Raw genomic sequence first — 14428 nt, forward strand, 5'->3', positions numbered from 1 at the left:
ATGATCCATGTTTGAATGTATTTTTGTATACATGAGGCGTTTTCATGGGGTCAGTTGAAAATCGTATTCTGTCTTAAATGAAGAAAAGAGTTAAAGGAATCTATTCAAACATAGGTAACAGTGTATCAGAGATCACTGTTACTAGCTATATTTTTAAATTTGTGAACTACTCAAATTCTAGGCTGTTAAATAATTCTATTCTGGTCATTCTTATTAAACGAAAGGATGTATGTAGGGGAGGGAGTGAGGGAGATCAAGAGAATGAAATAATTGTCCATACTAGTAAGCACTTACTTGACAAAAATCCATGATATTAAAAAATATTACTGCTGCCTGGCCAGTGTTGCTCAATGGTTGTGTTGACCTATGAACCAGGAGGTCGTGGTTCAATTCCTAGCCAAGGGCACAGGCCTGGTTGCAGCATTGATCCCCGGTAGGGGGGTGCAGCAGTCAGCCAACAAATGATTCTCTCTCATCACTGATGTTTCTATCCCTCTCCCTTCCTCTCTGAAATCAATAAAAGCAGATTTTAAAAAACATTACTGTTTAATGCTGTAAGAAAAAATATTTAGTAGGATAGGAATAGTACTAGATTGTAAGTCCTCGCCAACACAGCATGTATGTGTGTGAATATATATATTTCATAGTATTATAATTCCAAAAAACTAATCTTATGACTGTCAAATTTTCATTTTACAGATGCTTTTTAACAGAACATTAACTGTTCTATGCTTAACTGATCCCAAACCATAGTTTAATATATATTAAAATGTTTCTAGCTGCAGTGAGATGCTTCTTAATATACTTCAAGGTGTTGGACTTGCCAGTACCTTAGGGATGGTCCATTACTTTCATAAACTGTTTAGGTAATATAGCTTATGCATAAATAAAATATGGAATGGAAGGACAGCCACAAGAGAGTGGTTTAACTGGGAGGAAAAAAATTCACTTTTAAATATCATCAAATACTAAACAACCTTTTTTCGCAGACTAAACTGGAAGAAGCCCTCAACTTGGCAATGGAGTTCCACAATTCTCTCCAAGACTTCATCAACTGGCTCACCCAGGCTGAACAGACCCTAAATGTTGCTTCTCGGCCAAGTCTTATCTTAGACACAGTCTTGTTTCAAATCGATGAACACAAGGTATGCCATAACTCACACGGAGAGCATTCTGACTCCAGACCTTTTAGACAGCTGGCTGTTTTCATGTCAAAAGCACGAATGTGCTAGTTTGAAAACCTTTCTTTTGTCCTTTGAAATAGTTTCAGCTTATGACACCAGAAGCATTTTCAAGATAGGTCTGTTCCTTATTTTGTTTCTCATTTTAACCCCCTCCCCCTTTTTTTTGGGGAAAGGTCTTCGCCAATGAGGTAAATTCTCACCGTGAGCAGATAATAGAGCTGGATAAAACTGGAACCCACCTGAAGTATTTTAGCCAGAAACAAGATGTTGTCCTCATTAAGAATCTGCTTATCAGTGTCCAGAGCCGATGGGAAAAAGTGGTTCAACGGTTAGTAGAAAGAGGAAGATCCTTGGATGAAGCAAGGAAGAGGGCCAAGCAGGTAAACCTTGATAAAGATTCTCTGAACCTGGCAATGCATCAGTTCTAGCCTTTAAAATACAGGTTATGTTAGTCAAGGACTGGCCATGCAGGCTGCATGAGGGATAACAATCCTGGCACGAAGCCAAGGTGTTCCTTTCCTGGAAGGGCTGTGGCCCGGGTTGGGATGATGACATTACTTTTTACCCGGCAGCAGCTTCAGGCCCTGGGGACTGATCCTGAAAAGACCGATTATAGGTTGTCTTCATAGACAGTCCATTATCTGAAGCCCTCAGAATTCTTGTCACTGGGTTGGTTTGTTTGTTTCTTTGTCCTGTCAACCTCCACTCTCATACTTGGAGTGAGACATCTTACTTTATGATAAGGCTACCTTTCATTTAGTTCCTAAGCCAGACTTCCTTCAAACTGTCAGCTGAGAGCCAGACATTGAGCCTTCTCAGACAACCTTCTGAAAGGGATATTCTGTGTCTGAGTGGGTGGGGACTCCTCACCTCCCTGAATCTGCGCATTGTTGGCAAGCCTTTATTTCTTTGCTAATATTTTGATACAGCTCCATCCCTCTTCTAAACTGTTTGAATCTCTTGGGGCTGCATTTTTTTTTTTTTAATCTAGTGACACAAGGGACTAGCTTTACTTTCTTCACCTGTTTTTAATATTGTGTTCTAGACTACACACGGAGGAGAAGCAAAAGCGCATGTCTTTTGTTCTCTAGCAGGAAGAAAGATGCACTCACCTTGTTTGTCAAAGTTGATTTTTATTCTAAACTAGGAAGTGTAATATCAAGGCTTAGTTTTTATGACTCTCTCTGTCCTATTCAGTTGCATTTGCCCATCGTTGGTGCCGGGCACCATTGTTTGGGAGAGCTAGGCTCACTTGGGTGATATAAAAGATGTCCTGGGAGTTTAGTGTTTCACTGTTTAAAATTATCAGCGTAAGTTTTTAAGGGCTTTATAAATGACGGATTACACTGTTATAGGATTACATGCCATACATCCCTCTTTGAGTGGGAGGTATGATATAAGCAGTATTATAAGTGAGTCCCTGGAATGGAACCAGTCCCTCATGATTCTGTAAGATAGCATGAATACTGAGCCTGACATTTTCCTCTCCACATATGTAACAGTGTCATCTGTAGTTGAGGCATTTTTGAGTTAAGGACATCTAGCTTATAAAAATCTCTTGGGTGCCTGAAGCCAGTTGCCCATTCTATTCTTCTCTTCTCCATTTAATCAATTTTATTTTGTTTGTTTCATAACTTCATAAGGATTATCCTTCTGGTCTCAATGCAAAAGCATAGCATTTCTTCTGTTTGTACCATTTAAAAATCGTTTTGAAAGTAGGACCAGCCTTAGAACCTGTGTGTTTATATTACTAAACTTACCATCTAATTGTTACAGCCAATGTTATTTGTAGTAAGACTACCTAACACCATGACTAGCTGTATCTAGTCAAAGTAACCATGACTAGCTGTATCTTTATTTTATTTTTTCTTTCTTTCTATTTTTTTAAATTTTATTTTCTATTCTAAGATCTCAGTTTTGGGCTCAGATGTTGACCATAGTTCTCTGACTTGGACAATGTCTGTTCCTGTTCTGTCCGCCATGTTTTCATGCTTATATTGATTAGCATTGTGGGAGGGGTGTGTAGGGAGAGCTGGTTTGATGAGATGATCTCCAAGGGGCCCTTGCAGCTTTGCGGTTCCGTGCTCTTATTGTGCTGCTTTGGTAAGAAGTGTCTTTTTGCTATTCCATTATTAATGTGCTTTGATATAAAACACATTTTATTTTGATTACCTAAGTCTTTGCTATGTATCTGTTCACTTAACTTTATTATAAGACATAATTTATAACCATTTTCACAACTTGGTCTCCAAAAATAGTACCCACTAGTTCTCAGGAATAAACAGAAAACAGACTGTGGGTGAAATGAAGTATATGTAGCACCAGACTATTTCAAGGTTGATGACAAAGAGAATTAGATTTTGTTAGAACTCAAGTACTATGGGTGCTCTTACATACCAAACCAATTTCGTGAGGCACGGATATTAAGTTAAGGATTTTGATAGCAAAAATAAAGATGTTCAGCTATCTTTGTATCAAACAGGAATGAAATGACCTCTTTTTGTTCTTATTACATTTTAAAGCCAGTTTACAAACTTTATCCTCTCTCTCCCATTTTATTCCTTTTCTTAAAATAAGAGTTAAACACCTTAGAAGTCAACCCAGGAATGTCAAGAGACAGCAGTAAGCAAATAAAATTCTCTGAGTTGATGTTAACTAAGAAAAAGGAAGGGAGGGAAGTTTTCCCTGATGCTTTCTAACATATCTGTTTTTGTTAAACTTTGTGTGCTTGAATGAATTATAACAAAGTGACAATGGACAGGACCACACATGCCAAGTGTAAACAAGACAGTTTGTAATCTGCTGTTGAGACTACTGCTGTTTTCTTCCTCAGGGGAATTGTTGAATTAATAATTTTCAACATTTCCATTAACGTTAATTTCTATTTTAAATAAATACTAGATTTTAAATATAGTGTGTAGTGAAAGTTTCCTGGACAAAATATCAATTTCTTCACAGTTCCATGAAGCTTGGACTAAACTTATGGAGTGGCTAGAAGAGTCAGAAAAGTCTTTGGATTCTGAACTGGAAATTGCCAACGATCCGGACAAACTAAAGACACAACTCTCGCAGCATAAGGTGAGTCTCCAGTTAGGAAAAGCATTTGGTGCCCTGGCTGAGTGGCTCAGCTGGTTGGAGCGTCAATCCAGTACACCAAAAGATTGCCTGATTATGGCACATACCTATGTTATGGGTTAGATCCCCCATCTGGGTCGGCGAGTGTACTGGAGGCAACCAATCAAAGTTTTTCTCTCTCACATCGGTGTTTTTCTTTTTCTCTCCCTTCCTTTTGCTCTAAAAATCAATAATGAAAAAACACACAACAACATGTCCTCAGGTGAGGATTAAAAAAAAAAAAAGCATAGTATGTCTTTATATATTTCAAGATTACTTTTCATTTCTTACCTGGCTTTACATTTATTTATCACTGGAAGAGAGAAAGGTTGTTCAATGTGAACTATTATACATGAAATTTAAAACAATTGCCCTTCACATTGGTCCATTCCATTATGATCTAGGTAAAAGAAAAACAGACAAAATTAAAGCTGGAATTCTTCCACAACCTAAAACATATAAAGGTTTTGTGGAGGTTAAAACATTGGCATTTCAATTTTATCACAATTGTCTTATCTTGTATTTCCTATCATAAGCCATGTAGAAGATAATTCTATAGTAAAAATTAATGTAAATTTCTTTTTAACAAGTGCATTGGGGGAAATTGGTTCCTTCTGCAATGTGTATGTGTAGGTATATGAAACTCCATCCTAACCCTCAAGGAAACACAGTCAGTGGCTTCCTTGTGTAAGATCTAGAGACATTGCATTTTATATTTTCTACCTTTTCTGTTCCTACCACATGGCATTCAAAGTGCGTTTCCCCATCCTCCTCAAATCTGTTGAGTTTGAGTCCTTCTGTCATTCTTTTTGATCATCAGCACTCAGGATGAGGATGTGGGTAAAGGGCAGTGGTTCCTGCAAATAGTTGCACAGTTTTAGGTATCTACATATAAGTCATTGCTTGAAACATGATCATTTATAAAAGGATTGAAAAAAATATGGGGCAATGGAAGGTCATCATCAGAAAATTCTAGATGGTTGCTTCGATTAGTGAATCCACCTACCTCGGAAAGTCACGATCCTAGGAAGATGGAAGGAAACATATCGAGCATCTGTTTTGGCAAGATGAGGGCTTATGAATGGCTTGTCCTGCTGGTGTCCCATGTCCCTGAGCTACCACACGTAATGCTGGCAGTACAGTGACGGTGAGCTGCATCTTCCTTCCTTCCCCCTCTAATGGAAAAACGAGAGCCTCCTTCTCAATGTAGAATGTCTTATCTGAACTTGATTGTAGATGTCGTGTCATGTAGTCTTATGAAAGTCTACTGAATATTTAAATTAGAAAATTCTAGAAATAACAATATGCAAAGAATCCTGTGAGATTCTCTATTTTCCCTACTGTGATCTATTGCCACAATCACCATTTCTTTGAGATAAAGATACAAGGTTCATTAAGCCAATTTTAAAAGAAGTCTTTTCTGTTCATTATTTGGGTACTTTTTGTCCTTAAAGAGTTTTAACCTGCCCTGTATTCAATATAACATTTGTTGTGTATTCGCTCTGTGAAAGAGATCTGTCAATACCGTGCTTCTAAAACTAGCATTCTGTTTAGAATAACATGAAGATAATATGTACAGAGAACGGCAGAAATAGTGTGATATTGTAATTGTTCTCATTGTTAAAAAATTTCCCAGATGTAGTTGCTTCCTTTTTTACAAGACAAAATAAATATCTTAGTCATTATAAGACACTTAAACTGTCTCGCTTTTAAAGGCAATAAAAACTTATTAGGTAATTTTAACTGAGGTTATTTTGGAAAATTATACATTTGTATAGCATTTTACTATCTGGGGTGATTCCAATGTGCTTCCAGGATTGAGAATCACTACATTAAGTGTTCTCATGATAGTTTATGAGCTTGTAAACTGACTATTCAGTTGTCCTTGCTTTCTTCTCATCCCTGGGATTATGTATTCAATAGCAGTTGGCCCATTCTTTCTGTTACATTCTATAAACACACAGAAAATATAACCTGATAATGAGAGGCTTACAAAGACAATATCGCTGCTGCAGAAAGGCTTATAATTGAGTTGTGTAGAAAGAATAGAATTCACCCCTCCTGCACATATGCACACACAAATGAAGTATCACATCATGGAGGTCGTGTTAGCAGGATAGCTATTTGGTACTTGGAAGAGTAATCTGTAGCTCTTTTGAGACTTTGGTAGGTCAGTATAGAGGTAGAGAGGAGGGGTGTAGGCCTCCCAAGTGGTGTGATTAGAGTGACCAGTAAGTCTAAACATAGGGACCTAACGGTGTGGTTCTTATTTGTCCCTCGCCCCAGTTCACAGATAAAATTACATGTAAAATTATCATGAATATAGGAAATGTGTGCCAAAAAAATGTTTGGCAAAACACTCATAAATTTATACAGTATTGAGTCCCTCCGTGTCCTTACTGGACCGATAGTTACTCATAGAATGTTAACTACATTTTCCTTCCTAAACCATGGGATTTTCAATAGTTTATTAGCAATTCTGTGGTATCATAACTAGCATACTGTTTATAATATATAGCTACAAAAGATTTGGGATTTGTTTTTAAATTACTTCCTCTATAGTAGTAAGTGCTCTAGGAGACACCTAGCTTCTGAGAAAGATAATTTGAAAATGTAAAGATTATTGTCTATCCTGATGTGTTCCGGTGTCGAGTACAGCACTGAACTGTTTGACTTGATTATTTGCTGATATCTTGCAATGGTTAGACCCATTTATTAGAGACTAGAGGCCTGGTGCACAAAATTTGTTAAATGTTTTAAACCCCACAAAAAGCACCCTCTCACAGTCCAGGAGACTTCGGGGGATGTCCGATTGATGGCTTAGGCCCACTCAAGAGGGCTTAAGCCATCAGTCAAACATCCTTAGCATTGCTGTAGGGTCGGGAGAGGCTCCCACCACCACTGCTGTATTACCAGCCATGAGCCCGGCTTCCCCCTGTGAAAGTACTTTGACCACCAGGGCAACTCCTGTATTAAGCATCTGCCCCCTGGTGGTCAGTGCACATCATAGCGACTGGTCGTTCCGCCATTCAGTTGATTTTGCATATTAGCCTTTTCTTATATAGGATGCCTCTTTTAATGTCTCTTACCCATTTGTGTATTAGTCCCAAGTATAAATGCACATCGTATCCTTGTTTGACATCTAGGAGTTTCAGAAATCCCTTGGAGCCAAGCATTCAGTGTACGACACCACCAACAGAACTGGGCGTTCTCTGAAGGAGAAAACCTCCCTGGCTGATGACAACTTGAAACTGGATGACATGCTGAGTGAGCTCCGAGACAAGTGGGACACTATCTGTGGAAAGTCTGTGGAAAGGTGAGATGTTCTTTAATGAACCAAACATTTGGTCACTTTATAGACCTCTTTCAGATACACAAGAGCTGTACTTTGCAGGGACATTTTAGGAACCTGAAATATGTCCGTTGCCTGGGAAACGTCTCTGGTCCTTAGTCTCGGTGCACAGTGTCTGCACTGAGAAGGCTTTGCTAATCATCACGATTGTTTTTAAGTAGCCAATTCACTCAAAACTTATAACATTCCCCAAACTTCTGTCATCTAACACTTGACTGATCTTTCAGGTCTTCTTTTGTCCTCCTTAGTCCAATTTCTACAAAACTACTAGGTAGTCTTTTTAAAAGTAAGTGGAAGCTGATCATCCTCTGCTTCATGCCCTTAAGGAACTTAATGTTGGTGTGAACTAAAATATAGACTCTTATTGGGCAAGATCCACTGATCTCATCCCTGTGTTCCCCTCCAACTTCCATCCATCCCTTTCTAATCTTTCCTTTTCTCATTACACTTCAACATGAAGGCCCCCCCAAAAAAATTTTTAAAAATATATTTTTATTGACTTCAGAGAGAGGAGGGGGATAGTAACATCATTGATGAGAATCAGTGATCGGGCTGCCTCCTGCACACGCCCCCTACTGGGGGTTGAGCCCGAGGTACCTGGGCATGTACCCTGACTGGGAATTGAACCTCGACCTCCTGATTCATAAATCGACGGTGCTCAACCACTGAGTCACGACAGCTGAGCAAAGGCCCAAAATTTTTAAGAAAAAACAATATACTGAAAGAGTTTAAATATATTAGAAATGTTTTCAAAGTTTTCATTGATCTTAGTCAAATTGCTTTTGTCAGTATCCAGATAAAATAGAGTATTATGTTCCATTCTAGGGAACTTCACAGTAATATTTTTGTGTTTTTCTAAAAAATTTAAAAATCTTCTCCAATCTCAAAAGGTCATGCTTTATACAATGTCATATAGTCAGATAAGTCAGATAAATGATTTCTTTTATATGACATTCTTGAGAATACAAAAGATCAGTGATGGCAGACAGATCCGTCAATGCCAGGGTTAGAAATGGGGGTAGACTGAGACTATACAGAAGCAGCACAGAGAGATTTTGGGGTGATAGAACTGTTCTGTATCCTGGTTATGATGATAATTATTACATGAATCTATCTATACATGTGTTAAAATTCACAGAACCATATATCCAAAAACCCTCCATTTTACTGTATGATAATTTAGAACATAAATTAAAAAAAAAAAATTTGTTTTTGTTAAAAAGCTATACTTTCGTCCTAGCCAGTTTGGCTCGGTGGATAGAGCGTTGACCTGTGGACCGAAGGGTCCCAGGTTCAATTCTGGTCAAGGGCACATGCCTGGGTTACGAGCTCAATCCCCAGTGGGGGGTAGGAGGGCGTGCAGGAGGCAGCCAATCAGTGATTCTCATCATTGATGTTTCTATCTCTCTCTCCCTCTTCCTCTCTCTCTGAAATCAATAAAAAAATATTTTTAAAAAACCATACTTTCATGAAGAAATGGAAGGGTCTGTGGCTTCCAGAGGTGATGATGAAGGAATTTTCCTGGGACAGTGCCATGCATTTAAGGAATAAAAGAAAAGGATTGAGAAAAGTGTTTGTGTTTTTGTTTTTTAAGGGAAGCAAAGAAACAGCAGAGGATACCAATACATTGTTTTTTCCTCTGAGTTTGGCTCAAACTTCAGTACATTTTAGCTGTTAGGATGTACAGGCGGGCTTTTTTGTTGCTTGGATTGATTCTTCTCCCGCCTACCCCCCAGACAAAACAAATTGGAGGAAGCGCTATTATTTTCCGGACAATTCACAGATGCCCTGCAGGCCCTCATTGACTGGTTATACAGAGTGGAGCCCCAGCTGGCCGAAGACCAGCCTGTCCATGGAGACATTGATTTAGTGATGAATCTGATCGATAATCACAAGGTATTGTTATCTGGGTCATTTTATTCATTTCATTGTGATTATTCTGGGTAGAGAAGAAACTGTTTCCCCGTAGCCTTTTAAAATCGTAGATACTATGTAACATGCTCCATAATAATCTTTAATACTGAGGTGTATGTGCAGCTGAGCAGAATCAGGAAGCCAACGTTAAAGATGGTGTAAGAAAATCATTTTAGTGTCAATGAAAGTGAAACGCTTTTGTTTTGAATTTCCAGATCCAAGACCTTTTAGAACTTGGAAAGTTAATTTCATTCCCTGGTGCTTTAATAAATGTTTCAAGAATGTTTTACTATCTTTTTTTTAAAATTAATTTAAATAATTATGTAATGTAATTTAAGAGCATTCATTGAGTGACCTGGAACTTGATCATTGCATAAGTGGATAGATAATGTGACATGATCTATGGGGTCATGGTCAGCTGCTTTTCTTTTTTTAAAAAACGTTTTAACCTTGCTCTTGAACTACAGCAACTTATGAGATAACCTCATATGCTGAGGGATTTGATTATTATTTCAAGAACATTGGTTTCCTCGAAAATCATCTGATATGTATGTTAAACTGTGCAAATCAAAGGTCATATTTGAGACCTCCAGCTGATATTGAGTGTAAGGTTCTATTATGATCAAATGCTATTACAACTTAAAGAGCTTAAAAACAACAGGAGGTACTATACTAATGTAGAAGGATTATGTCTGAGTTTAATTTATATAAAGATATCTTACAGCACTACTTGAATTCATGTTGTATTTCCCCTCATCCTTTCTGAGTTCAGAAAATTTATTTCATTTAAAAATGCTCTCTTTCTACTTCCCTGGTTATGCTCTTTTGATCTTATCTATTTTCTTAAACAGCTGGTCCTTTTGCATATTTAGTTCCCCTTTTCTGGCTCTATTATCTCATTATATCAATAAAGGAGAGTTTGTTATTTTGAATATTAAAAAATAAAAGAATAAATGAAGAACATTGATCAGGCCCACACAAATAAAAAATTTAAAGAATTACGTTGCCTCGCCTATATTAAAACAAATGTTTTGTGCATGATTAATATAAACCTTTCCATTCCCTGGCAGCCATTCAATGAGTAATGAATAGTGTAATGTTACTTTTTACATAAATACCATTTTTGTAAGCTCACTGTCTAAACATTTACTCCCCTAGGCACTTGCCAGGTTTTTTATATATTAAAGGTCATCAAGAACGAATTAATCATCCAGCATTAGTAATACAATTGGAAGGCTCAAGAAATTTAAGTATACAGAGTACATTGGAAAGTCTACTCAGATCTATTGGACTAGTCCTATCACAAGAATGTTGAGACACTGTCCCATCTATGCATGTGTGTGTGTGTGTGTGTGTGCTCCCACGCACACGTGTGCACCCATGCATGTGTGTGTGCAAACATCTTGTTTAACACTATTCGAAGGAAATCAGCAAAGAATTCATCACTGGTTTTAATGGGCTCTCTTTTATGAATGGTCCGAGTACCAAAATAGAAAGCCATGGATACAGCAATAGTGATAAAATGTACTTGGCAATATTTGTGATCATTTTTTTAAAGAAAGATAAGATAATATTGTTCTCTACATAAAGTTGGCTCTTTGAAAGATCTAGTCTCATAAACAGACTCTTGTATCAGAGTTAAAGATCCCTGGGCTTGTATTTTGATGAAGACTGTGACCAAAAGAAGCCAAATTAACTCCTGGTTCATCAGAGTTCACCTGAATAAGATGGAAGCAAAAACCAAAAAGTTTTTACTCCAAAGTGACAAGGATTTAAGCTAATTAAATTTGACATTATGGGTTAGTAGTATTCAGGGTGCTGGAAAAGATGAAGGCATGCTACAGAGAAAAGGGACTACTACACGCCAGCTTTCCATGAGATTTCCTGCCATTGTCATGAAGTACCCCAGGATTCCTTCATTACTTGTTAGTCTCTTTCATTTGTTTACACTAAGTAAAAGTAGTGTGGTAGCCAACACACACTTGGTACTCAGTAACGATGTGAGAGGAATCGAGACACCATTTTAAGGAATCATAGAGAAGATGGAACGTGATGCATTGTTTTATGGAATTGAAATAAAGGGTGGTCACCAATATTTGCATCCAATGTGTCATTTAGAAAAATAGGGTGGTTCACTCAGAAGAATGTTACAAGATCGAACCAATTTATACAAGACTGCTATTAAAAAAAACCAAAATGTTATTTTTCAGTTACAGTTTTCATTCCATATTATTTTGTATTAGTTTGAGGTATATAGCTTGGTGGCTAGACAGTCATATACTTTACAAAGTGTTACCCTAATATTTGTAGTATCCACCTGGACCATACGTAGTTACTACAATATTACTGACTATATTCCCTGTGCCGTACTTTATATCCCCATGACTGTTTCGTAGCTGCCAGTTTGTACTTGGTAATCCCTTCGCCTTTTTTCCAACCACCTTCCAGGCTGGCCTCTCCACTGGCAGCCAGCAGCCCGCTGTCTGTGTCTCAGATACGAGACTGGCGGTAACGATGCTCTGACGGATCCTGTGAACAATCCCAAGTCTCAGAGATCTCTCCATGATGTGATTGTTTGCACACATATATTTGAAACTATGTTTTACTGTTCGGGTTTTGTAATTAAACATTAACGCCTATAAAAACATGGTTTTCGTTAGGCCTTCCAAAAGGAGCTGGGGAAGAGAACCAGCAGCGTGCAGGCCCTGAAGCGCTCCGCCCGGGAGCTCATCGAAGGCAGCCGGGACGACTCCTCCTGGGTCCGGGTCCAGATGCAGGAACTGAGCACACGCTGGGAGACCGTGTGCGCACTGTCTGTGTCGAAGCAAACTCGTTTAGAAGCAGCTCTGCGCCAGGTAAACATTATATGTACTTACAGCAGGTGTAGGGAGAAGGTATTGGGGCCTCCATCAGAGCTACCCATTTCTTAACCAAGACCATCATGGAGAAGGATATTCTTAGAGCATCAGTGCCTGGGTCCTCCCCCTACTCCACCTGCCCCCCCCCCCCCACCGGAGCCCCTCGGTGTCTTTCCACCAAAAATGTAAATTACTTCCAAGGGCGGTTTCCTAATCTTCCCATAAGTGTGCTGCTTGAGTAATTGTTCAGCCCTAGTGTAAGATGGGCTGCCATTCATCTAAAACCAGATTGTTAGAATAGTGAGTCATTCTTCATACATAGGCCTTTTTAATTTTTTAAAAAATATATTTTTATTGATTTCAGAGAGGAAGGGAAAGGGATAGAGAGATAGAAATATCAACAATGAGAGCGAATCATTGATTGGCTGCCTCCTGCACATCCCCTACTGGGGATCGAGCCTGCAACCTGGGCATTTACCCTTGACTGGAATTGAACCCGGGACCCTTCAGTCCTCAGGCCAACACTCTATCCACTGAGCCAAAGCAGCTAGGGCCGTAGGCCTTTTTATATATTAGATGCTTCCTAACATTTGTAAAATGCAGCACCATCTAGCTTTATCTTCTTAATGGGGACAGTGCATATGATTAATCAATTTAAATAGAAAACTTTTTTTTTTTTTCATTGAGAGGAAGAATAAACTGTACTAAGCATATTTGGAACTCTTGTTTGGGGTGCGTGTGTCTGTGTGAACCTGTAGGCAGAGGAATTCCACTCGGTGGTGCACGCCCTGCTGGAGTGGCTGGCCGAGGCGGAGCAAACCCTTCGTTTCCATGGCGTCCTGCCGGAGGACGAGGATGCTCTTCGGACCCTCATTGATCAGCATAAAGTGAGTTACGTAAATGCTAAGTCAAACTGAATGAGGAAATCAAACAAAGTAAAGAAAATGGACTCGTGATTGCAAATGTCAGTTGCATGAATATTTTCCCTCCCAAGAACTAGTTAAAGATCTAATACATTTGAGAATTCACCTGTGTCCTCCATACTTGCACAGGTGTGTCCTATGCACCTATACACAGGTATGTATAGCTATCCTTTTATGTTTCCTTTATAAAGAAGGTGGTTATTCTAGAATTAGTCACTCGATTTTTTTATCTTTAGGAAGCTTATTGATTTTTTTCTAGGGGGTTATTTGGTATCTGACCAAAACTGGTCAATTTTGTTGCACTTTTATGTGCATTTTAAAGATGAGGTTTCCTTAATGAGCAATTTGGCATAAGTATACCATTAGAATTGTTCATTAATAATTTTGACTTTCAAGACAAACAAGTAATTTAATAATTGGTCTTCAAATTTAATTTTTTAAGCCTCTGCCAATTCTGTTTTAAATCAAGGGCCACCTTAAATTCTTTTAAAAGTAACTCTAGGATAAATTATAAGTTGATAAAGGAATTATGTAAGTAGACATATTATTAAATAATAAAGTAAAAATCTGGCCGTGGAGGTTCAGATCAAGATCTTCCTGTGATAATGCGTAGAACTAGCAAAACCCTTAAGAGAGTGGTACAGATAGCTCTTAACAGATGTTTGGGTTTCTTTAACCTTTGATTCTAACTACCAGGACTTTGTAATGCTAGCACTCAGTGTTATACTGATGTCAGGATTCCTGTTACCTTTAAAGGATCTGTTTGACCACTGGGTGACCTCGCCTTCCAAGGTCAAATTAGAAATACATCATCAATTCCAGTGTAGCATGGGTTACATCATCTATGGAGACTTCTTATTTTAATTACTGTGCTCTCTCAATGATGCATGGTGTAACCTATAGTCATGAAATACTACCTTGTCATTAATAAAAGTGATGGGAGTTTGTATAACATTATCTGGAGGAATGAAATGCTACCCACATCATTTAAAGTTGGAGCTAGAATGGAAGAATTCAGCTAAGAGTATGAAAAGTGTATCAAATTTACTGTGACTACTTTATTCAGTTCAGAATTTTAAAAAT

General features: G+C 38.2%; 1 protein-coding gene across 32 annotated transcripts in view; it reads left to right on the top strand.

The window, feature by feature from the left end:
• DST (dystonin) overlaps positions 1–14428 on the top strand; it is a 419024-nt gene that overhangs the window by 383379 nt on the left and 21217 nt on the right. For all 32 annotated transcript variants that reach the window (XM_045573100.1, XM_045573106.1, XM_045573103.1 and 29 more), the window contains 7 exons: positions 990–1145; positions 1358–1564; positions 4143–4262; positions 7445–7614; positions 9387–9546; positions 12225–12419; positions 13181–13309. In XM_045573100.1, coding sequence (XP_045429056.1) covers positions 990–1145; positions 1358–1564; positions 4143–4262; positions 7445–7614; positions 9387–9546; positions 12225–12419; positions 13181–13309 — 1137 coding nt within the window. The remainder of the gene's footprint in view (positions 1–989; positions 1146–1357; positions 1565–4142; positions 4263–7444; positions 7615–9386; positions 9547–12224; positions 12420–13180; positions 13310–14428) is intronic.

The sequence above is a fragment of the Pipistrellus kuhlii genome, unplaced genomic scaffold, assembly GCF_014108245.1.
Source record: "Pipistrellus kuhlii isolate mPipKuh1 unplaced genomic scaffold, mPipKuh1.p scaffold_m20_p_5, whole genome shotgun sequence".
In the NCBI taxonomy this organism is placed as follows: domain Eukaryota; kingdom Metazoa; phylum Chordata; class Mammalia; order Chiroptera; family Vespertilionidae; genus Pipistrellus; species Pipistrellus kuhlii.